Raw genomic sequence first — 23,392 nt, forward strand, 5'->3', positions numbered from 1 at the left:
TAAAGCTCGCAATTACGGTTAGTGGAAGGGACCTTAGGCTAATTAGCCCAGAATCAGAAAACCTGGGCTCTAATCCTAGCTACATGAGTGCTCTGTGACCTCAGGCAAGTTACATCTGCTCTTCTGAGGTCCCTTCCTCTGTGAAATGAGGGAATGGGATAGACGATCTTTGAAGCTGTGACTAGTAACAAGCCCTTGATGCTTTGATTCTTGCCTGAAGTGAAGGATTGATGCGTGTGTCTGCAAGGGTGGGGAGAGGTGGGGCAGGAAGGGCAATGGAATTCAGGTATCTGTGCCCAAGCACCAGCAGGGTTCAGCACTAAGATAGGGCATTTGAGCTGTCAATCAAAGAATTCCCTAGGAGTGGAGGGAGGTACCTGGTTGTCTAGGAACCCCAGGGGCTCTGAGCTAAGAGATAAGGGAGGTAACCCTAGCCTGAGGGACCATTCCAGAAAGCCAGCTACAGAGGAGATCGAGGGAGGTAAGGCGTTTTGTGTCTGGGGCCCCAAGACCTTGTGGGGGCAGCCGGGAATGCCTCAGGAATGCGGGTCTCAAAGAGACAGGATTCCTGGCTGTTCTTAGGAACAGGGGGAGTTTCTTTGAAAAGAAAATGTATCACCTCTGCCTGTTTCTCCTAAAGAAAAAAAAAAGGGGAGAAGAAGAAGCAAATGGGAGGGGCTGAGAGCTCAGCTACTGGATCTTTTCCACTCCTTTTCCTGTCTCTTGGGAGGAGAGTTCATGAAAAGGCTTTGCCTTTTTGGGGGAGAGATACTAATGGGAAACACATGCTGATGAGAGAAATGTATTTGGGTTTAAGAGTGCCCTGGAGACCAAAGCAGGATGTTGGGGGACTGAAACTAGTAAGCAGACAGAAAGCCAAGGAGGTAGGGGAGAAAGAGGTTCCCCTCGAGATAGGGAGTAAGCAGTAAATGGAGAGACAGTAGCCCTGCCCCTGGACGTTGGCTCCTTGCCAATTCCATGGCCTATGCACCTTTGTGCCACCAGTGCCTTGTGTGGCTCCTTCCCGGCACACAGCAGGAGCTCACTGTTTGGTGAGCTGACTTGAACTATACCTTGAGATTAGACAGCAGGAGAACCTAGATATGAGTGGGTGTCTTTGGAGGCACAGGGTGAAGGAGATGGTGGAGAAGAGGCCCTGTGTGTGCTCTGTTCGTTCATCCATTCATTTATTCATTCAATAAACCTTTTTTATTGTGGTAAAATCTATATATATAATAATAATCTAATGATCTATAAAACTTTTTCATCTCATTCAATAAGCATATATTGAGAATCTATGTGCCAGACCCTTCAAGTTGCTCCAAATCTAGTAGGGGAGATAGACAAGAAAGTCAATAACCCTAAACCCAGTGTGATAAATGCCGTAAAGGACATAAGGTACTATGGGGGTACAGAAGAGGGACCCAGTTGGTTGAGGGGAGGGGCTTTGTGAAGGAAGCTTGAAGTGAGTCTTGGAGGACAAAAAACCAGTCTGGACATTAGAGTGAGAGTTAATATGGTGTTCACCGGGTTAGATGAAGCAAAGTGAGATGTCAGAGAGAAATCCTTGACACCCTGAGGGTCACACCAGGGCAGAGGTAGAGCTGAATTGCCTAGAGGGATAGTGCTTTGGAGGAAGCCAAGGATGACATACTGACCCCTCTGCTCCCTATCGTCAGCACTATGTCTTCCCTCAACACTGAGGATACCCTGCAAGAGCCCTCGCCCTCGCCTTCAAGCTCCAAGAAGAAAAAGAAGAAAAGAAAGTGGCCACTGCAAGAGGCCAGAATCCAAGCCCTCACCAGGGCTGGCCACAGGGCCCTACTGGCTGGTCAGAATCATGAGGCCTTGACCAGCTTCCAGAGGGCCTTCCTCCTGGCTTCCAAGTCACCACAAACCAGGGACACCCCTGTTCTCCGGGCCTGTGCCTTCAACCTGGGGGCTGCCTACGTGGAGACTGGGGACCCAGCCAGAGGGCTTGAGCTGCTCCTACGAGCTCAACCTCAAGAGACAGCCCAGGGCGGGTGTCATGGCGACCAGTGTTTCAACGTGGCTTTGGCTTACCACGCCCTGGGCGACCTGCCTCAGGCTTTGGCCTGGTATCACAAGGCCCTGGGCCACTACCAGCCACTAGGTGACCAGGGGCAAGCCCAGGCAAAAATGGGAGCCTGCTACCAGGCTCTGGGACAGCCTGAGCTAGCAGCCCACTGCCTGCAGGAAGCGAGCCGGGCCTACGCCCAAGCAGGGCAACCCAGGGCTGCAGCCCTGACACTGGAGGCTGCAGCGGGCTGTATGCTAAAGAGCGGGCAGCATGGGGTGGGTGATGTGCTGCAGGTGCTGGAGGAGAGCCGGAGGCTTGCTGAGAGGAGCACTGAGCGAGGACTGCTGGGTGAGGCCTTTGGGCAGAGAAGGTGCGGGATCTGGGGAGATTAAGACTTGGTGATACTCTGAGAAGCGGGGTGGAAGCAGAGGCAATTCTGAGGACTGGGGGAACCCTGGGAAAGTGGGGCAGAGGCTGCAGCGGTACAGCTTCAGCTGCATCTGACCTGGCTACCACTGACCGTGGCCATGCTCTCTAGGGCAACTCTATAACGACCTAGGCGTGGGCTATTCCCAGCTCCAGCTGTTCCCGCTAGCAGCAGAGGCCTTCCAGCAAGCCCTGCCCCTGTGCCGGGGGCCAGGAGAGGAGGCCACGGTGCTAAGAAACCTTGGGATGGCCCACAATGCCCTCGGCAACTATCAGGAAGCCCGGAAGTTTCACCAGAAGGCTGCCGACACACACGGTGGGTACCAGGGGCTGGGGAATGGGATTGGGGCCAAGGGACTAAGAAGGAGTTCCAGCTGGGGCCCGGAGGCTGAAGAGTAGATGGATGTTTAGAACTAATTATGGGACTGGGAAGTCCAGAACAGGGGAGTGAGGGTGTGCAGGGGGTGCAGGAGATGGGATAGCCAGACAGGACAGAGGGTCATGGGCCCAGAGGCTGAGGCCTGGGGTTGGGAAGGCAACAATGGGCAGAGGGAAGAGCCCTGGCTGGTAGAGGAGGCCTGAAGTGGAGCCAGTGCTTGCTCTAAATGATTGTGTGACGTTTAGCAAGTCATTTTTGCTTTCTGAGCTTCAGGTTCTACGTGTATAAAAACGGAGCTGTTAATACGTGCCTTGCCTGACGCCCTGGATTTATACGTGGCTCAAACTAGCATGGGGGAGGCATTCAGGCCAAAGCTCAGGACTGAGGAGAGGCTGGGTTTCAAGCGTTCAGGCCTCTGTGGTGCATCTGGAGGTGTGCCAGGGTTGAGCACAAGGACTCCTGGCAACCCTCCCTTTGTCTTTGGGGGTAGGGTCCTGATGCCCCAGCAGCCAAAGTCCTCTCTTCATATGGGGCGGGCTCTATCACCAGGCTCTGTGGGGCAGCGGTGGGAGCAGGGCCGGAGCTTTGGAAGCCTGGCATTTGCACTGAGCCAGCTGGGAGACCACAAGGCTGCCAGAGACAACTATCTACATGCTCTGCAGGCTGCCCGGGACACTGGTGAGGGTGAGGGGGTTTGCAGGTGGCTTGGGGTGGGACAAAGGCTGAGAATCCTTGGGGCTGGTGGGGAGGCAGATAGGGGGACTGGGGGTGGGGAGTACCTCTGGAGGTGTAGGGAGCTGTGGGAGGACCTCTCAGGCTGTCTTCCCCAGGGGACGTGAAGGGGCAATGGCAGGCCTGTGAGGGTCTGGGGGCTGCTGCAGCCAGACTGGGGCAGCATGACCAGGCTTTGAAGTACTATAAGGAAGCGCTGGCCCGGTGTCAGGTGAGACCCTCCATCCCAGAATCTAACTCTTCCCCAATATCCCTCCAGCTGCTCTCCTGCTATCCTTTCTCTGGCTGATATTCCTGCCTTCTCCCCACCATTCATTCACTCGTCCGACGTGCATTGAGCACATTGTGTGCTAGGTCCTGGGACACTCTTGAGAGGAAGAGTCCATCTCTGTCCACAATTCTGGGCAGGCGGTGGCAGGACCCTGGCAAAGGCATGGGGATGGGCTAGAAAAGAGGGGAGACCAAGTCCCCTTCCCTCCCCCTTCCCTGTTTCTTTCTTCCCCGATCCCCAGAGGACCACAAAGCCCAGGCTTCCTCCATTACTCCATTATCCACTCTCTCCCCAGAAGGAGCCAGATTCTGTGCGAGAGCGGCTGGTGGCCAAGCTGACAGACGCCATAAGGACCCACTTGGCCCGGGGTGGGCTGCTCCCAACCCACACCCTGGTGAGATGACACCTGAGACAAGGAGCGGGGGGTGGGGAGAGGTTACCCAGAGAAAGGGGTGGTGGTGAGCAGAGCTGATGTCCTCAGGGCTGCTGCTGCACTTGACTGCTCATCTGTGTTCATCTGCCCTGGGGCCTGCATATGGGACATATATCACTTTCCAGAGGCCACCTGGGGATGGGGAGGTGGGCGGGGGATTGTGGCACGTCTCCAACACTAGGGCTGTGCCAGGGCCTTGGCTGAGTGGTAACTAGCTCAGTGGGTGAAAGCCAAGGTGTGCCTTCAAAGATACTGAGCAAAAAATCTGTGAGCAGGTGGAAAGGTTTGTCCTTGGCTGCAGTTCCCCAAAGGGCCACAGGATGGCAGTAGTGCTCCAAGGACGTTCCTCTCTCCCCTCCCTCCTTCGCTGGGGGGCATTTCTCTGTGGGTCTCTAGCCGTGCCCCTCCTTCTCTGACCCCTCCTCCCCCTCTCGCTACCTCCCAGCCTCTCTCAACAGGTCAGCGTCTCTCCAGCTGCCTCCTCCCTCACACTCTGAGATTTCTCAGGCAACCTCCTATGCCAGGAATTGAAATTATACTTTACTATTTGTTATATTTATTTACTAGGTTTTATGTTCTGTCTTATTTGAAAGACTAGGACACCATATTTATAATTTGCAAGTAAAATTAAATTAGCCTGGTATAAGCAGAGGACTGGATTGGGGGTCAGAAGACCTGGGTTCCATCTGAAGTTGGCCACCGACTTTGTGTGACTTTGTCCCGGAGGCCCCAGGCAGGATGAGGTGCTCATTAAGCTCTGGCCAGTTCTGACAGTCCATGAGCCCGAGTTCTAACTTGAGAGTTACTAGCAGGGACCTTAACACAACAAAGGGCCTTGCCCTGTAATTTCATCCTCAGACACAAGGCACAGCCCAGCTGTCTCTAGCACTTCTCTGTCCCTCTGGGGCCATTGTGTGTGGAGAGAACATACATGCACACCACAACCACTGCTGGGGTGGCCATTTTTCTCAAACTGATTCCCTTTACTCTCCTTCATTCCCAGACCTCAGCTCCAGGGGGGCCCCAGGCTCCAGGTGGGGCCTGCCCCGTGGTGGGGACCCCAGCCAGGGTGGGAAAAGGCACAGCAGGAGTGCGGCACAGGTGAGTGAGTAGGGCAGGCAGGAACAGAGCTTCAGGTGTGGGTATGGCCTCTGGAGGGTATTGGGAGGTGTCATAGCCTAGCCGTGGCCGGTGGGATCTGGGGAGGGGGGGATCTGGCCGGAGTGCCACTCTGCCCCCTGTTCCCTGCCCCTACAGATTTTCCGATAGGTGGGAAGATGAGTTAGAGGAGGGCCACAAGGGGAAAGAGGAAGAGTCGGCGAATGTTCTCACGACGGCTTGGACACCAAGACTGGAGCGTGAGTCTAAGTAGGCTGTTTCCAGCTGTGCATCGCCTTCCCCCAAATGGGAGACTCTCATTTCCTTTATCCCCACGCCCCACTCTGTCACTTCCCTGCCTCAGGTCTGATACTGAGGCCGCACCCCACACACATTATATTCCCAACCCCAGGACCAGCCCTCCCCACTTTCTGCTTGTCTCTCAAGGCCCTGGCCCATTTCCCCTAAACCCTTTCCTGAATCGCCTCTTCCTCCCTGCTTCCGAGGCTTCCCTAACATCTAGAACATTGTATCTTGGGGCACCAAGGCTTTCACCCCTATTACATGCCAGGCACTGGATGCTTTTCTTACCTTAGCTTACTGTTTACTAGTCTCTTCCCCCAAAGTCTTGGCACTCTGAGGACAGAGTTCCTTGCTACTTGGTGACTTGAATTCACTGATGTCTTCTTTTCAGTGTGTTTTCTTCCAGGCATCAGTGACACTGGTGAATCATCCCCAACTTTAGTCGGCCCAGGTTTGCCAAGCACCTGCCCTGTACAGGTGTCTCCTCTGTGTACAGTGACCAATACATCCCCTGATACCCACCCTCCTTGTTCTTCTCCCAAAGATGTCTCGTTCCCACCATGATGGTTCTTGGTGCAGAGAGGCCTGTGATGAATGTGTTTGGTCCTCTCCATTCAGGTCCAAGACCCAGGGCCAATCTCTCATTTGGAGGCCAAGGCCCCCTCAGAATGGAGAATCCTGGCCTTCTGGTCACCAACGGCCCCCACAGCAAGAGGTGGGTCCCTGCGGGAAGGGAAGAGGCCTGGAGAATGGATAAAAGAAGTAGGAGAGGGTGTGGCTTTGGATGACTTTAATGGAACATGAAGTTGGGGGAAGATGTGGTCTGGTGCTCAGGGATATGGTGCTTTGAGCCTCTTTGTCTTTGCCCTTTAGCAATCGGAACAACCCTCACCCGGCTCTGGAGGCCCAGGGTGTCCCCTGCCTCCTGCACAGCCTGAGTGTAGCCCTCAGCGAAAGGGAGAGTCCTGCTGAACTGGGGGACAGGCGGCTTAAGCCTACTCCCTCCTGCCCTGGAGCCCGCGAGCAGAGGTAAGGGTCAGAGAGGGTAACAGAAACGGGAGCCAGGGCAAGCTGCCTTCTGTTTGCTCCCTAGTCACTCCCATTGGCAAGCCCCTCTCTGCCTCCTTCAGGTCATCCAAACAGCCCAGGGAACCCCCCAGCAGGAACCCTCGGAGGAGATCCACTGAGTCTGGCTTCTGCATGATCATGTGACCCTCCCCTGTTGGCCACAGCATGGCCCCTACAGTACCTCCTCAACATACACACTTCAGGGGCTTCTGGGGCTGAGCCCCTTCCCAGTCATTCCCAGTGAGCACTGTATGGACACAGAATACAATGTCAGAAAGTGGGATCCGGAGCAGGCTGGACAAAGGCTTTGCAGTCTCAGCACTGAGGAGGTCTGTGTGCTCCTCGTTGGGATTTTTGGACTCAATAAGCAAAAGAAAAATGGAAAACGGATGGTGAATTTCCCCCCTTTCCTTCTGGATTCAAACCTCACAACTGCTAAGGCCCCTGCCAGTTCTTAAAACCATGACATCTTGGTTAAGAGGCTTTGGAGTCACTGACTCCATTTTCTCACATGAGAAATGGCGATCTAATGCTACAGAAGATACGCCTTAACCAACCAATGGATGCATTCCTCTTCCTCCAGGAAACATAGCAGATCCTGGATACAGGCCCCTCAGGCCTGTAGCAAAACTGCTGCCAGCAGCTGCAACAACAGTATTATGTAACACTGATCACTTAGCACATGCCACACACTGTTCCAAGTGCTTCACAAGTGTCTTCTCCTTTAATCCTCACAGCAGATGAATCCCCTTTCACAGATGAGGAAAACAAGGCACAAAAGTTAACTGGTTTGCCACCCAGGTCACACAACTAGTAAGTGAAGCTGCGATTCAAACCTAGGCAGTGAGAAGCTTCTAGAATGCTGTGCAGCCAGTTCTACTCCGCCAGTTAAGCCATTGCTTACCGAGTTGGTTGTGTTTGATACCAAATGTGTTTATTCCAGTTGTGTTATTGTAATATGTAATTTAATTAAATTGATAAACTAAGAGTGTGAAAATAAGCAGTTTCTATGAAAACTAAATTGAATCCTTAGAAGACGTGATTCAGGTGACTCACCTTAAAAACTGCTGTTGAATTAGATGTAAGCAGAGAGACTATTACAAATTGGGGGAAAATCATAAAAATCTAGATGAATTTTGCACTCAGTTTGCTTCAAATATACAATAAATTTTTTTCCACCTTAAGGACACAGACTGCAAATTGCAGGTGATATGTAAGTGGTGAAGTTTATGAGATAAAGAAGATGGAGAACTACGATCTTTGGCCCTATCCTCAGAGACAAGACCCTGGTCACACTTTGACAGATGGCAAATGAATGGGTTTTTTTGGCCATGCCATGCGGCTTGTGGGATCTTAGTTCCCCCACCAGGGATTGAACCCTGGCCCTCGGCAGGGAAAGCGTGGAGTCCTAACCACTGGACCGCTGGTGAATTCCCTGTATTTTTTGTTTTAAGTTGAAATAAGATCATGTACTCCCAGTCATGTCAGATAAGAGCATGTACTGTACTGTGAATTACTTCACAATGAAATTTTGAGGATGCATTAAAATATTTGTAGAGGACCTACTATGTTCCAGGCACAGAACTAGGTGCAGGGGACACAGCTGTTAATCTTCCTTATCTAAATGGAGCTTATTATCTTGTCAGGCATTCAAGATGTCTTGACTGGGATGCAGATTCACTGACTGTAACAAAAACCAATATAACATTGCCTTTAAATAGAGAAGAATGGATTTCGAGGGACAAGTAGCAGCATCTGTCACACGAGAGTATTGCTACTGGGTCAGGCCAACCCAATATCAACCATCATTGGTTCTACCATTTCATAGCTATATTATCTTAGGAAAATTACTTGACTTCTCTCTGCTACTCAATTTCTCATCTCTAACATGAGGATAAAAATACATCATAGGATGGACAGGATTAAATTAGATAATATATGTAAAGCATCTGGAACTCAGTAGGTGCTCAATCCACATGCCCTTCTTGAACTGGTTTTGAAGGCATTTCCCAAAGAAAACTCCAGAATCTGAAAGGCAGCAAGGTGGACTAGGGCACTTAGGCACTGCCTTCCTGAGGATAGCCCTCATTTGGCTGTTTCATAAATTGTGAGTGTGTGTGTCATGATTTTATAGTTACGTCTCATCAGAATGAGGTCAGCAATTGACAACCCTTTAGTTACATAGTTCTGCATTTGGAGAGGCATTTCAGCATAGAATAATGCTTAAGACTACATACCCTAGGGGCTTCCCTGGTGGCGCAGTGGTTAAGAATCCGCCTGCCAATGCAGGGGACACGGGTTCGAGCCCTGGTCCGGGAAGATCCCACATGCCTGCCGCGGAACAACTAAGCCTGTGTGTCACAACTACTGAGCCTGTGCTCTAGAGCCCACGAGCCACAACTACTGAGCCCAGGCACCACAACTACTGAAGCCCGTGCACCTAGAGCCCATGCTTTGCAACAAGAGAAGCCAATGCAATGAGAAGCCCGTGCACCGCAACAAAGAGTAGTCCCTGCGCGCCGCAACTAGAGAAAGCCCACGCACAGCAACGAAGACCCAACACAGCCAAAAATAAATAAGTTCATTAATTTAAAAAATAAATAAAAATAAAAACACTGAAGAGCACTGCATACACAGCAGCCCTTAAAAAAAAAGACTACATACTCTAGGTCAAGCTGCTTGGATCCTAGCTCCACTGACAGCTATCACTGTATCATTGGACATGTCATTCAACACCTTTGAGCCTCAGTTTTCTCATCTGTAAAATGGGGATAATAACAGAGTTGTAAGGATGAAATGAGATGATTCATGTCAGCACTGGGCACATAAACTCAAAATGTTATCTATGTCAAAGAAGCATGCTTCACATTGTGTTTTAGAAATGAATCTTCAGAATTACCAAATTAATTTTCTCAAGTAGGCCTGTAGGGAGTCTTGACTAATATATAAAAGTGAAACTACTTATATACCGGTGAAGTTATAAAACAAAGTTAATGAGGTCTTGAATAAGATTATCCAATTGTAATGTAAACCCTACATTTCAATTTAGATGAGTAAACTCTACGAGTAAACCACAAACAAAGTCTAACAAAAACAATTTTCCACCGCAATCACAGTCTGATACATTCAATTTCCCACAGCAAACATGTAAAACAAACATAGATGAAGGCCAAGGGTACAACCCATAGGAGATGTTAAACCTCTTATAATTAAAAAGGAGACTATCAGAGGAGTAGTTAAAAGCAGGAGGGGTTCTTGTTTTCTCAGTGAACTAGCCGGGAATGGAATTCACGATACAGAAAAAGAATATACTAGCATAGAAACAAGACCTTCAATCCTGTAATAAACCATAAAGGAAAATCGAAAAAACAAACAAACACAAAAACCCAAGACCTTCATTCCACCTGGATAATTATCTTTATCTTAATGCCTTAATGTAACTGGTCTGTTATTCCCCATACTTCTCTCTTAACCCGGCAGGAGTGTGTTTGCATTCTTAAAAGCTCTTGGGTTACAAGTTTAGTCTTCCTCTCCAGGTTTTTCTTGAAATATTATCGTGACCTGGAGTCTAGGGTTTCAACTACATTTTTAATCTTGGCATACCCAACCTATTTAAGGTTTATACTTTTCTATTTCCACAGCTATTACCCGATGAAGAGGGATAAGTATTATGTATGATCAGGGAAGTACAGAGTGCTCTCCTGGTAAACAGAGATAGGGGAAGCTAATTTGGTGGGGAGAGGGGTACTAAGTTATATGAAATGCTTAGCAGTGTGAATAAGAACATTAATTTATTAAGCCCTATGTACCAGGCGCTGTCGACGACTTTGCATGGATTACCACCCGATGAAGTATGTACTCGTATCCCCATTTTATAGACAGGAGACTGAAACCTGGAGAGCCAAGTTCACTCAGCCACTAAGTGGTAGGGGAGGAACCCGGGCAAACTGCTATGCTATACAGCTTGCTGAAAGAGCTACGAAAAACAAGCATTATTATCAAAGGGCGGTTGGAAGCAAAGCACTTCGGTCATCTGTGAGGCAATATGAAAATGCTCCCGCGAAGGGCTGGCATCTAGACAAAGCGCCCGGACGACGTGGGGCCGGGGCGGGAGGGCGCTGTCGCGCATACCAACACACGGGGGAGCGGTGGAGTCCCACTACCGGTCCCGCCAGCTCCAGGACCACCTCCTTCAGGGGCGCGCGCGGCCCCGGCCTCTCGGGGGCGGGACGAGGGGCCGCGCATGCGCCGGGCGCGGCTGGGCGAGGCGGGGCGGGGCGGGGTCGCGCGCTCTGAGAGCTGAATGTCCGGGCTGCGGGCGCTCCTGGGGCTCGGGCTGCTGGTTGCGGGCCCGCGCCTATCGCTCCTCAGAGTCCAGGCCGGCGCCTGTCGCGCGGGAGCCACCTGGTGGGGGCCGCAGCGGCTGATCTCGGGTGGCCGCGGGGACTCAGAGGGCATGGCGAGCTCAGCAGTGAAGTACCTGAGGTTGGACGGGCACGTGCTCTCTGGGCGGGCACGCTGGGAGCGGGACTTGGGTGGAAGCCCCCCCCCCAGGGGCGGGACCTGGGCCGCGCCGCCTGCGCGACGGAACACCTGGGGGAAGGGGACTCAGGCTGTGGGTTTCCTCAGCCAGGAGGAGGCCCAGGCCGTGGACCAGGAGCTGTTTAACGAGTACCAGTTCAGCGTGGACCAACTTATGGAGCTGGCCGGGCTGAGCTGTGCTACAGCCATTGCCAAGGTCAGTGGCACAACTCTCCACCTAAAGGGCAGTCACTGTGCAAGCCACCTGGCCTAGGCACAATGAAGTGGGAGGGACGGCCAGGCCGAGACTGGGCTGTCACTGCCCGAAGCCCTTCTGAATCCCCTTTGACTCTGCCTTCAGGCATATCCCCCCACGTCCTTGTCCAGGAGCCCCCCTACTGTCCTGGTCATCTGTGGCCCCGGGAATAACGGAGGAGATGGCCTGGTCTGTGCTCGACACCTCAAACTCTTTGTGAGTATGTGGGGAAGGGCTGTCGGGGAGAGTATGAGGTTTCCAGGACCTGGGCTTGAATCACCCCTTTCCTTTCCTCATAGGGCTACCAGCCAACCATCTATTATCCTAAAAGGCCTAACAAGCCACTCTTCACTGCACTGGTGACCCAGTGCCAGAAAATGGACATCCCTTTCCTTGGTGAAATGCCCCCAGAGGTAGGTGGTTCCAGTTCACTGCCCTCCTCAATACTGCTGCCCGTGTTCTGCTCTTCCCTCACCTTTCCAGACTGAGCTCATTTGCTTATCTTCCTCTCTAGAGGATTAACTCTTAGAGGGCAGGGATAGTGCCTGACACAGAAGATGCCTAAAGCATGCTATCTGAATGGAAGTGGTGTAAGAGCCTTCTCCATAAGGCGTGCTCCATGAGTTCCCAACACTACCTTCTCTTCAGCTTCATTTCCCCTTGTCACTTTTTTTTTAAATTAATTCATTCATTTATTTTTGGCTGCATTGGGTCTTCGTTGCCGTGCGCGGGCTTTCTCGAGTTGCGGTGAGCGGGGGCTACTCTGTGTTGCAGTGCGCGGGCTTCTCGTTGCAGAGCACGGATTCTAGGCGCGCGGGCTTCAGTAGTTGTGGCTCGTGGACTCTAGAGCGCAGGCTCAGTAGTTGTGGGGCACGGGCTTAGTTGCTCCACGGCATGTGGGATCTTCCCGGACCAGGGCTCGAACCCGTGTCCCCTGCATTGGCAGGCGGATTCTTAACCACTGCGCCACCAGGGAAGCCCCACTCCTGTAACTCTGCAGCCAGTTCCTCTTCGCCTAGCTTGCAGTAAACACATCATCTGCATCTCTTGGGAGCTGAGGTGACTGCCTCATCCTAAACCCTTTCTTCAGATGCTTCAGATCTTGGATTTAGGAGTGGAAAACTTGAGAACTTCTTTTTAAAATTCCTTAACACATTTTACAGATGAAGAGACTGAGATGCAAGAGAAGGGAAGTGATTTGTGCAAAGTCACAGAACCAGATCATGGCAGAGCCAAGACCAGAACCTGTCCCTCCTGACTCCAAGTCTCAGGCTGTCCTACACTGTAGCCTCCCCAATGGTTGGCAGGCACTCAGAACAGAAAATGTGACTGCACTCAGCTTGGCCTCAATCAGTGACCCACCTGCACTTAACTCTAGGCCTCAGAATGCCATCTGAACGAGATAAAATTATATTTGTAAAAAAAAAAAAAAATTATATTTGTGCCTATGTGAATGGTCTGTGGGTACAAAGGACAGCCCTCTCCTGTTAAGGGTTCTTTGTGCAGCTGCCGGCTCTGACATCCTTTCCTTTTTCTGCTCTACCACAGCCCACGCTGATTGATGAACTATACGAGCTGGTGGTGGATGCCATCTTTGGCTTCAGCTTCAAGGGTGATGTTCGGGAGCCATTCCGCAGCATCCTGAGTGTCCTGAATGGACTCACTGTGCCCATTGCCAGCATCGACATTCCCTCAGGTGCTGGGTCCAAGGAGGTTGGGGGGATTGGGGCCCTGCCCTGCCTTGAGGTAGGTACTAGGAGTCCTGGTTCTTGACTCAAGGTTCAGACCAAGTGTAGAGGTGCATACCACAGCCAGAGTAGGGCTGGGGAGCAACGTTCAGGAATGCCCTTTACAGTGACTGTCCGAGACCACAGCCCAGGAGTACATGCACACGATTTCCTCGGGTGGGGACCCAGGGGGCTTCCCACTCTTTTAGGACTAGAGTAGAGCAAGGTGTGGAAGGGGACTGGACATCTGGTCTTTTCCGCTCTTTCTGAATACCACCTTCTTTTCAGGATGGGATGTGGAGAAGGGAAACTCTGGAGGGATCCAGCCAGACTTGCTCATCTCCCTGACAGCACCCAAAAAGTCTGCAAGCCAGTTTACTGGTCGCTACCACTACCTGGGGGGTCGTTTCGTGCCTCCTGCTCTGGAAAAGAAGTACCAGCTGAACCTGCCACCCTACCCTGACACCGAGTGTGTCTATCGTCTGCAGTGAGGGAAGGCGGGCGGGCATTCTTCCCAATAGATTTAGTTCCTCTCTCCCAGAACTGTGGAGTCCTGGGAGCTCTTCTGGCAATAAAGGTTAAGAGATGGCAGGAGCCAGAGAGCAACACTGGAGATGTGGTGCCCTCTCTCTGGGGGAACAATATGCAAGAGGGGTTGCTATGACATTTGGGGGCAATGACAATTCACTTTCAGATGCTAAAAAAGGCTCCCAAGTGAGGTGTGCTGTCCTTTACACACACACAATTCTTATCAAGGATGCAGACAGGGAGCTGGGTGAGGTTCTCTGAACTTTCTCCTTCCACTTAACAGCACAGCAAGACTACAGGAAGTTAACAGAAGGAATTTCTTCAGAGGCCTCCAAGGAAACTAACTTGTATTCAGGACCTTCTCAGGCTGAGAATGGAGATGATGGTCAGGACTTATATATAGGCTTGGAGACCAAGCTGATGTTTATTCAATTTGGTATAGTTAGAAACTGGCAACCTATGGGCTGAATTTGCATGTCTTTCTTAGCCTTCACAAAATTAAAAAATCAGTACATTTTCCATAGGTCTACATTTTCAACTTCTTTTAGCCAAGATGCCCCTTCAGAGGCTGTCTGCATTCCCGTTCCCATAGCCCCCAGCATCCTTGTCCCTTAGCTGCCCGGGCCTTGCAGGTGCTTGAGTTCAGCCTCTCTGGGTTAGATGCTGTAAGGGGGAATGTGCCTGCTCCCTCAAGTCAGACACGGCACTACCGCTCTCCTCTCAGCGGACTACTGTTCCAGAGCTGTTTCCTCTTTGGGAGGGACTCCTCACTGAGAGGGTACACAAGACCTGCACCAACTCAGGTCCCTGAGGCTTCAGCTCCTGAAGAGGAATCGATCGGGCTGCATCTTGACCTGGCCTTCAGTTTCTCTTCTGTTTCTTCTTTTTTGCTCTCTGGTCAGTGTGGACTCCAGGTCTTTCCTCCTCTGGTTGCTTCTGCCTCTTCTTACCTTTGCCACTTGAGCCGGTGTATGCCTTGCTCTCTGCTGTCCTAGCCCTGCCACCTTCCTCCTCTCCTTCATCCCCTACATGCAAGACGTCCTCCTCCTCCTGATGCCGCTGTCTTTTCTTCTTGCTTCTCCTACTTTTCCGATCACTGCATGATCTGCTTTCTGCTTCTCTGGTCCCACCATCTACAACAGCCTCCTCCATGTTGAAGTCTTCTTCCTCACGCTGCCTCCTCTTCTTCTTCCTTTTCCTGAGGGACTGATCAGTTTGTTCTCTGTTTTTAAATTCCCCAAGCCCACTTGTTCCTGTGGTCTCTTCTTCCTCATGCCTTACAGCTGTTCCCTCTCTCTCATCTGTGACACTTTCTTCTTGATGCCGCCTTTTCTTCTTCTTGCTTTTCCTGACACTCTGGTGAGTGTGTTCTGGGTACTCTTCTGCATTCCTTTCAGTTGCCGTGGCCTCTTCCTCCTCTTTCTGCTTCCTTTTCTTTTTCTTTTTTTGTGGGGGCTTGCTCTCAGACTGCAGTTGAGGGACCCCAGGGTCCTGGCCTTTGAGACGAGCCAGGAAGGCCTGCTCCTGGGCCTCTAACCGAGCAAGCTTAGCCTTCATCGTGATCCCAAGACGGGCAGCCCTGAAATAGATGGGGCCCAAGTCAGAGGGAGGGTATTGGGGAAAATAGGCCTAATCTCTGAGACTGCAGGGAAAGTTCATAAGGGAGGAGCTGCTTGTCTTCAGGCAGCTTCAGAAATGGGCAGAGAATAGGAATCACTTTCTCTGGGGTGAAAAGAGTGGCACAGGGGTGGGCTTGTGATGGGGAGAAAAGAAGGGAGCCCAAGAAGCTAACCGCTACTTACTTGTGTGCTGTTCGCCCCTCACAGGCTTGGAGCATCATCTCATCAGTCAGACTGTTGGGGAAGGGCAGGAATCAGGAGTTACAAACAGATCTGGTGGAAAGGCTTGACCTCTCCTCCCCTCTAAAACATTCCTTCAGCACTGAGTTCCTATTCAGGACCTGGCACTTTTCTAGGTGTAGGGGATACAAAGATGAGTACAACACATTTCCACCCTGATGAAGCCCACAGTCAAGCATTACACTTGGTCCTTTCTTTTGAGATTGGAAGGCATCTCCTCCCACATGCCCCTGGCACTAAAAAGAAGTCTCACATCTTTGGAGGCTTGGACCCCTGGCTGTCGTCATCACTGCAGCTTTCCAAGTCCTTGTCTGGCTTCTCCCCACTTGAAGTCAGTGTGGCCGTCTAGAAGGAGGAATCATGGGGGTGGACAAGGCCCACTCAGCACCACCACCATTGCTCTTCCCTCCTGGAAAGGGAAGAGCAGTGGTGCCACTGCCACCCTGAACAGCCACTGGCACAAATCTGTCAGCCCCCAACATCGCTCCTTGCAGCCCCACACGAGAGGTGCCAAACTGCATACATCAACTTGGGCAGGAGGTGGGCTGCAGTTGGGGGTGGGTGGGGTGGGGGCAGTCCTGGCCTCCCTGGCTCACAGCCAGCTAGTGGGCAGAACAGGAAGGGAGGAAGAAGTGCTCTGGGTCATCAGGTCTTCACAGTGGGACAAGTGCCCCCTGGCGGTCATCCCATGGTGCCAGTAATGTACAATAAAGATGCTACTTTTCATGCCCCCTCCCCCTATACCTATGCACAGTACTTTAACCAGGTTAAGAACCTACTTTGGGCTAAGAGGTTGGGGATAGAGTGGAATAAGGACGAGATGGTTCCAGCCCAGATGGAATCTACATGGTTGGAGGGTAAAGGAATATGGCAGAACATAGAAAATGATGATGAAAGTGTTGTCTGTGCTAGAGGAAGGGTACCCTACTCAGGCTTCAGGGTTTGGGGAATAGTTTCTACAAGGAGCTGAGCCCTGGAAGACAAGAAAAAGGTCAGCAGGTAAAGGGGCAAAGGAAGCAGAATGTCCCAGGCAGAGGGAATAGCATGTGCAAAAACTTGAAAGTGAAAAAACATGGTACCTTGAAAAGATTCAGATTCCATCTGGCTAAAGTGTAGAGGTCCTGAGAGGTGGCGAGAGACAGGCTAAGAAAGAAGGCAGGGACAAGGCATGAAGGGCCATGTGAGCCAGTCTGACACATCTGGACTGTGTCATCCGAGGTCAAGGAGGAGGCAGTGACAGAATGAAATCTGTGTTTTTCAGAGAACACTGGATCCTTTGTGGAGAATGAACTAATCGCGGTGGGGATTGAGACTAGAGTGAGGAGTCTAGTTATGAGCTGTGAAAGAAATGAGGCAGGAGAGGATGATGGTCTGAACTGGGACAGAAGATGGCCACAGAGATGAATGGGAAGGATTTGCTAGATAATACATAGAGCCCTTAAGGACATAATAGAGGATCGTTAAATGTTAGCTCCCTTCTGTTGGCGGGCTAGAAAAGGGGAGTCTGAACACCTGGGTTCTAGTCCTGTCTGCCATTACTAGCCAACTGTGGGCTCTTCAGCGAGCCACTTTCCCCCCTTTTGGCCACATCTGCAAAATAAGGACAATGGGTCAGATGATCCCGCAGGTCTCCTCTGACTTTTAAGTCCTCTGAATTAGACATCCCCTCCCTGCCCTGCTCTGACAGCTCCTGACTGTGCCCCACCCCCCACTCCCCACTGCTGCCCCCTCAGCAGATGGCAGGGATCCATTCAACCTGAAGATTTCAATTCTTGCTGAGGGTCTGGGCAGTCTAGGTAAGCAACAGCGAGGTTGGTCACAGGATCCCACTGTTAGGACAGTCCTGAGAATAGGTAGGGCATACAAGGCAATTGTTCAGGCCCCAGGGGAGACCAGGGAAGGAAAAAAGGATGGGCCCTCTCACCCCCAGCCTCTAATACCTTCACAAACTTCTGATACAGCAAGCTGGGCTTGGAAGGATCATGACGGGTGGTCTCCTTAGACAGGCACCTTATCTGTACGCCATCCTGTGGGGGAGTATCCGTGAGTGGGTGACATGCCATGTCTCCCTCACCCCCACATGTCCCAGGCCCTCATGGTTCATGTGCCTACTATTAGAGCTTATACCTGCCCAGTTTTCACTACCAAGCTGGCCGCAGTCTTGTTGAAGAGATCATTCCACCAGTGGTTTGTGAACTCTTTGGCAGGGTCGTGTCCCACCTGCCAGAGGAAGAAGTGTGAACTCGGGACCCGTCATTCCCCTTCCTCCCCCTATCCTCAAGGCCCCCCTGTCCCATCCACACTGACCTCCCTCAGCCTGCCCAGTCTTACCCCATGAGTGTCCTGCTTCAGCGTTACCCTGAGGGCCTGGGTGATGCCATTCTCCTTCCGGCCCAGGCCTTTGCCTGCAAACACAGTGAATGATTTGGCTTATTCCACTCCTGCCCCAAGCCCTCACAAGGCACACCCAGCACATGCCACTCCTTGCCATTCCACATACCTAACTTTGGGCATGCTCCGTCCATCTTGGAAGCCCTCCCAGTTGCACTGTTTCTAGCACCTCTCCATGCAGTCCTCCCATCTTTGAGCCCAAACTATCTTTCCTTCATAATTCTCTCAGGACAGAAGTCGTGTCTCTTCCTCCCGCTCCCAGTCCTCCGAACCACTTCTTTCTCACTATCCACCATCATATTTCTTCCCTTCTTCCCTTTTCTGGAAATGTCAGCAATTTTCTTCTGCAAATTTCCCTTTAAACTAACTTTCCTCCTTCAGTTGAACGGACTACATAGGGGTTAATCCAGGATGATGCCTCTTCCCTGGGCAGAGGGTAGTGAGGGAGTTGGGGGGATGTGAAAAGGGCCCCATGGGAATCACCTCGAGTCCATCCATGCTTTAGCAGCTGCTCCTCAGCAAACTTCATCCCACGACTCTTGACCTCTGGGGTGACGCTCATGGTTAGAAAAGAGTCACTGTCCTCAGGCCCTCACCAGAGAAGAGAAGGGGTCACTATCTTCCCTTTAAGAGGAAAAAAAAGAAAGTGCCCCAATCATCCATCACATCCATCCTGCCTGCTCCTGTAAGAATTCTTTCCTGAAGCTGGAGCAGAGGCAGAGGAAAGAGGCCTGGTGCCTGGGGAGCTCCCTGTCCGACCACTGAGAGGTCAATGTCAACATGCTGAAGGCCAAGGAAACCTGGTATTAATAATAACACCCAAATGTATGGAGAACTCCCTACATGCCAGGCTGTGCTAAGATTTTACATGGATCATTTTGCGTACTCTTCCCAGCCCGGGAAGATTTCCTGAACTTTACATTCAGGAAAGTATATCCCTGTTTTACAAATGAGGAAACTAAAGCCTAGAGAGGTTAGGTGACTTGCTCAAGGTCACACAGCTGATACATATTGAACTCAAACCCAGGCAGCTTGTTTGCAGAGTCCCCACTCTTTACCACTACCTGATAACATCTCCCACGATTTATTACCACGTAAAAACAAAGCAAGGAGGTGCTTGTTAACCTGACAACAGTACTTAACAGAGCCCATATCCTATACCTGTGCCCCAGCATTTACACTGTCCTCTCAATGTGAAGGCTACATGCCTCTTCCCCACTGTCTTTCAGTCTTGTTGGAGCACCCCTTTTGAAACTGTCCAGCTTAGGAAGGGTGCTCTTATTGAGCATTTAAAGCGTAACAGAGGGGTTACACATATTGCTATACTGTCTCATTTAATCCTGACAGTCCTGTGAGATACACCTTATCCTTATTTTACAAAGGGTTTTTTGCCTGGGGTTACACAGCTGTTAAGAGATGGAGCTGGAATATGAGCTCAGGTTGCCTGACTCCACAGTGGCCCACTCTCTACCACATTCCCAACTACAGTCATCCCTCAGTATCAGCGGGGGATTTGTTCCAGGACCTGCTGTGGATAGCAAAACCCATGGATGCTCAAGTCCCATACCTAGCCTTCCGCATCCCAGGATTCAACTAACCACTGATTATGTAGTACTGTACTATTTATTGAAAAAAATCCACATGTAAGTGGACCCATGCAGTTCAAATCTGTGTTGTTTGTCACAGCTGTAGTTGCATTTGTTTAGAGTTGTTCAGGTGTCCCTCATTTTGGACTCCACAATGGCACTGTCCAACTTATATACCAAATTTGCCTCTGAAACGGTTAAGATGGCTTATTACACAAGACATTCAAAACTAAGACTATCACTGCTGACTTGAGTCACTAAAGTTAACTTGTACTAAGATCACTTATTACAGGCATTGCAGACCATTTTAAAAGCTGATTAATGGCACTCCTGGAGTAACCCTCTGGCTTCCCCAAGTGACAACTCCAAAGGCTAAAACTTTCAGTTGTGTTTAAGAATGTCTAGTGAGTATGCTAATAAAAAAGAAAAAAGTCAGACACATCAAGTCACCCCTCCTAAACATTACATATTAGGCTTAACAACGATGACCAGTCTGGTTAGGTATGAAGAGTAGCAAATTTAGGATGAATCACACTTCTGTTCACATTTCTACTGTGAAGGATGATTATTTGAAAACCTAACTGACACCTTGAGAGTCCCAACAGAAAAGCACTGAGTGAAGAAATGGCCCTATCTTGCTTCTTGATAATGCAACAGAAGTAAAATTCAAACACTGAGGCCTTTGAGGCCACCTCAAACCTCTGCTTCTTCTCACAAGTTATTTCTAATCTACTAGCCTCCAGATTTCAATAACAACAACAACCAACACATGCATTTACTCAATGCCAGCCTGCTGCTAATTGCTGAACACACATTATCTCATTTAATCCTCCCAACAACCCTATTAGGAGTTGTTGGGGATTTTTTTTTTTTTTGTAATTGACAAATGGCCCTGAGAAGTTTAGTTACTTGTCCAAATCAAACAGCTGGCAAGTAGCGGATCCAGGATCTCAGGCATTCCAGAACTGGTGTTCTTAATCACTACATTGCTCAATCTCATAGACGTCTGTACTTTACGCTGTAAAACCTACCATTGCCTGTCCCCTGTCGCAGTAATTCTGAAACTATACGCCCTGGTTTTATTACCCAACCCCGGTGTACTTAATGCAACTCCAAGAATCGAGAATGCGTTCAGTCGTCATTCGTTGAACTGAGTGACACAGATGGTAATTGCTTTAACCGACCTAGATTGGATAACTGGACAGAAGCAACTAGATCCCAGGCTGTGGTCTTTATAAACTTATAGCACATTTTCAGGAACTGTTTTCTTTCCAGTCAACCTGCGTTTTCTGGAGAAGGGGCCCTGGGCCACCTTTCTTACAGCGATTCCAAAGAACCGGCAACCCTTTCCCTAGGCCTCCTTCCTCTTGAGGTCTAAACTCCAGCCCTCCTCCCGCAGTTTCACTTGGGTAAAACTACTCTCCTGCTCTCACATTTGCTCCTGAGCCCGGGCTCTGACAGCCACCGTTCGGGGGACTGTAGGCTCTTACCGTTAGTGTAAGGTCCTCTCCGCAGAAGCATGTGCCCGACGCGAGCCGTGCGCCGCCATCTTCCCGGAAGTACCGTTTCGGTCGTTCTAGGCTGTCGAAACCATAGAGACGCACGCCGGAACCGAACTCTCGGTCGTCCCCGGAGGAACTGTGTTGTGCACGTTTCAGAAGATCCGGAAAGTGTTCTATTTTCTTCCTCCCTGCAGGTCTGAACGGCCGTGGGACTTCAGTCCTATCCGGCTCTATTGGGATGCAGAGAACAGCTTTAGGTCCGACACTGACTAGTTCCAGGCACAAATATGAGGAAGGAAAACTTTAGGGGAAACCATCGAGAGTGGCCTGAGAGATTCGTGGAGGCAGAGAAGGAGGTAGCACCTCTGAGGTGATTTGCGGGGATGAATACTCAACCTGCAGGGACAGTTATTTATAAAATCCTAGAGATAAGAGGTTTCAGTAGGTTCATCAAACACTTTTTTTTTTTCTTTTTTTTGCGGTACGCGGGCCTCTCACTGTTGTAGCCTCTCCCGTTGCGGAGCAGAGGCTCCAGACGCGCAGGCTCAGCGGCCATGGCTCACGGGCCCAGCCGCTCCGCGGCATGTGGGATCCTCCCGGACCGGGGCACGAACCCGTGTCCCCTGCATCGGCGGGCGGACTCTCAACCACTGCGCCACCAGGGAAGCCCATCAAACACTTTTTGACTCACCACGCTGTGCCAAGACCTGCCCCTTCTGGTACTGGTGATACAAAGATGCATAAGAGAGAGCCCTGACTTCGGGGTGCACCTAGTCTAGCCCAGGGAAAATCGGGACCTCGAGTGGGACTGGAGAGAGAGGGAGGATCCCGGAATCCATGCCAGGTTGAGGAGTTTGGACTTGCCTTTTAAGTATTAGGGTCCATTGAGCAGGGGAGGGAAAGAACATATTGCAAACAAATCAACAAGAGTGGCTGCACGTGCTCTCATCCCCACAAACTGTTCCTAGGCTTCACGGAGCCACCCAAGAACTAAAACCTGAAAAAAAATAAAAAATAAAAATCCCTTGTTTGCGTCCCTGTATCAGGATTTACGGTAACTTAGAGGCCGACCCACCCCCACCCCCACCCCCAAGGAACTTCAAAAAGAAAAACTGCTGTTTCATAGTAAAGTTTTGTCATAATTGCTCAGTATGTCATACTCCCTCATCCCCATATGATTTCTTTTTTTACATAAAATTAATTTTACTTTTACAATATGCTACCTGGGAAGGAAAAATAAAGGGGGAATTCCCTGGCGGTCCAGCGGTTAGGATTCTGAGCTTTCACTGCCAGGGGTCCGGTTCGATCCCTGGTCGGGAAACTAAGATGCAGCAAGCCAGAGCAGCGCAGCAAAAAAAAAAAAGAGAGAAAATTCCATAGATAGGTCTTCAGTTTCCACCATTTTCCCACTCCATCTCCCCTATCTATCTATCTATCTATTATACTGTGGGCATAAAAGAGGTTTGAAAACTCCTGAATAGGGCAACCTCAAGGGCCCTTTCCAGCCTGCAATTTCTGTGTGGCATGCTTTGCCAGCCACTCCAAAAACCTAATGGCCATAATTCCTTGACTCAAGAGTCTTCCTCTGGCCTAGGACCTTGAACTCCTGTTCTGCCTGATTCACTCATTTGATAAACATTTATTAAGGGTCTTCTGTAGGCCAAGAGCTAGGGGTCCAGCCCTTGTCCTGTTGGACCTCACCGTCTTGTGGGAGTGTAACAAGTTACCAGGCATTTATATGAGTGAGTGATGAGAGCTGTGGCAAGGTCAGGACACAGTGCCACAGGGGTAAGAGGAGAAGCCAGGGCCCCTGAGGGCTTCCTGAAGGAGTCTCTCCCAGCCTGTAAGCCTGTCCCTGGGGGCTATGTGGGACTGCAAAAGAAGAAATGGGCCTCCAGGAGTTCCAAGTTTCATGGGGTCTCACACTCCTCACAAGAGTTGTGAGAAATAAAATCCATTGTAAGAACAAGAATACATGGCTATTATAAAGTGAGCTGAGGGTCTTTCTATGCCGCCATCTTGGCTGCTCTCAGTTCTGCATGCTGGGAAGTCCAAGATCAAGGGACTGGGACGATCACCTTCTGGTGAGGTCCTTCTTCCTGATTCATATCCGGCACTTTATTGCTGTGTTCTCTCGTGGGGGAAGGGGCCATGACTACTTATAAGGAAATAATCTAAAATGCAGACATAGCAAGATCAATAGAAATATTTATTACAGGAATATTTATAAAATGGAAAAATTGTAAAGAACCTAAATATCCCACAACAGGA

General features: G+C 50.5%; 3 protein-coding genes across 3 annotated transcripts; 2 read left to right on the plus strand and 1 right to left on the minus strand.

Moving 5' to 3' along the window:
- Positions 1–1,683: 1,683 nt before the first annotated feature.
- TTC24 (tetratricopeptide repeat domain 24) lies at positions 1,684–9,010 on the plus strand. Its single transcript, XM_027095304.1, has 10 exons — positions 1,684–2,389; positions 2,580–2,783; positions 3,396–3,524; positions 3,677–3,789; positions 4,145–4,243; positions 5,286–5,383; positions 5,540–5,640; positions 6,302–6,398; positions 6,557–6,712; positions 6,814–9,010. Exons 1-10 carry the CDS (start codon positions 1,684–1,686, stop codon positions 6,893–6,895), a joined length of 1,785 nt encoding a protein of 594 aa, XP_026951105.1. The 3' UTR covers positions 6,896–9,010.
- Positions 9,011–10,992: 1,982 nt separating this feature from the next.
- NAXE (NAD(P)HX epimerase) lies at positions 10,993–14,302 on the plus strand. The gene is made up of 6 exons (XM_027094938.1): positions 10,993–11,236; positions 11,381–11,489; positions 11,634–11,744; positions 11,828–11,941; positions 13,077–13,224; positions 13,544–14,302. The coding sequence occupies exons 1-6, from the start codon at positions 11,055–11,057 to the stop codon at positions 13,744–13,746; spliced, it is 867 nt and encodes a 288-aa protein (XP_026950739.1). The 5' UTR covers positions 10,993–11,054; the 3' UTR covers positions 13,747–14,302.
- GPATCH4 (G-patch domain containing 4) lies at positions 14,184–21,199 on the minus strand. The gene is made up of 8 exons (XM_027094937.1): positions 21,110–21,199; positions 18,517–18,657; positions 17,974–18,047; positions 17,770–17,862; positions 17,583–17,669; positions 15,896–15,987; positions 15,586–15,636; positions 14,184–15,362 (listed from the first exon to the last, which is right to left on the minus strand). The coding sequence occupies exons 2-8, from the start codon at positions 18,593–18,595 to the stop codon at positions 14,645–14,647; spliced, it is 1,194 nt and encodes a 397-aa protein (XP_026950738.1). The 5' UTR covers positions 18,596–18,657; positions 21,110–21,199; the 3' UTR covers positions 14,184–14,644.
- Between the last annotated feature and the right edge of the window lie 2,193 nt (positions 21,200–23,392).

This window comes from Aethalodelphis obliquidens, unplaced genomic scaffold, assembly GCF_003676395.1.
Source record: "Aethalodelphis obliquidens isolate GAN/ISIS:26980383/991018 unplaced genomic scaffold, ASM367639v1 scaffold90, whole genome shotgun sequence".
Lineage (NCBI taxonomy): Eukaryota > Metazoa > Chordata > Mammalia > Artiodactyla > Delphinidae > Aethalodelphis > Aethalodelphis obliquidens.

Bases quoted from the DNA above. Each gene is read 5' to 3' on its own strand.
- NAXE (XM_027094938.1), top strand. From the start codon at position 11,055: ATGTCCGGGCTGCGGGCGCTCCTGGGGCTCGGGCTGCTGGTTGCGGGC. The intron at 11,237-11,380 runs GTTGGACGGGCA...GGGTTTCCTCAG, and splicing joins TCAGCAGTGAAGTACCTGAG to CCAGGAGGAGGCCCAGGCCG. The intron at 11,745-11,827 runs GTGAGTATGTGG...CTTTCCTCATAG, and splicing joins CTCGACACCTCAAACTCTTT to GGCTACCAGCCAACCATCTA.
- GPATCH4 (XM_027094937.1), bottom strand. From the start codon at position 18,595: ATGAGCGTCACCCCAGAGGTCAAGAGTCGTGGGATGAAGTTTGCTGAG. The intron at 17,863-17,973 runs GTAAGACTGGGC...TTCCTCTGGCAG, and splicing joins TGAAGCAGGACACTCATGGG to GTGGGACACGACCCTGCCAA. The intron at 15,988-17,582 runs GTATTAGAGGCT...TCCTCCTTCTAG, and splicing joins TGTATCAGAAGTTTGTGAAG to ACGGCCACACTGACTTCAAG.
- TTC24 (XM_027095304.1), top strand. From the start codon at position 1,684: ATGTCTTCCCTCAACACTGAGGATACCCTGCAAGAGCCCTCGCCCTCG. The intron at 3,790-4,144 runs GTGAGACCCTCC...CTCTCTCCCCAG, and splicing joins AAGCGCTGGCCCGGTGTCAG to AAGGAGCCAGATTCTGTGCG. The intron at 5,384-5,539 runs GTGAGTGAGTAG...CTGCCCCTACAG, and splicing joins ACAGCAGGAGTGCGGCACAG to ATTTTCCGATAGGTGGGAAG.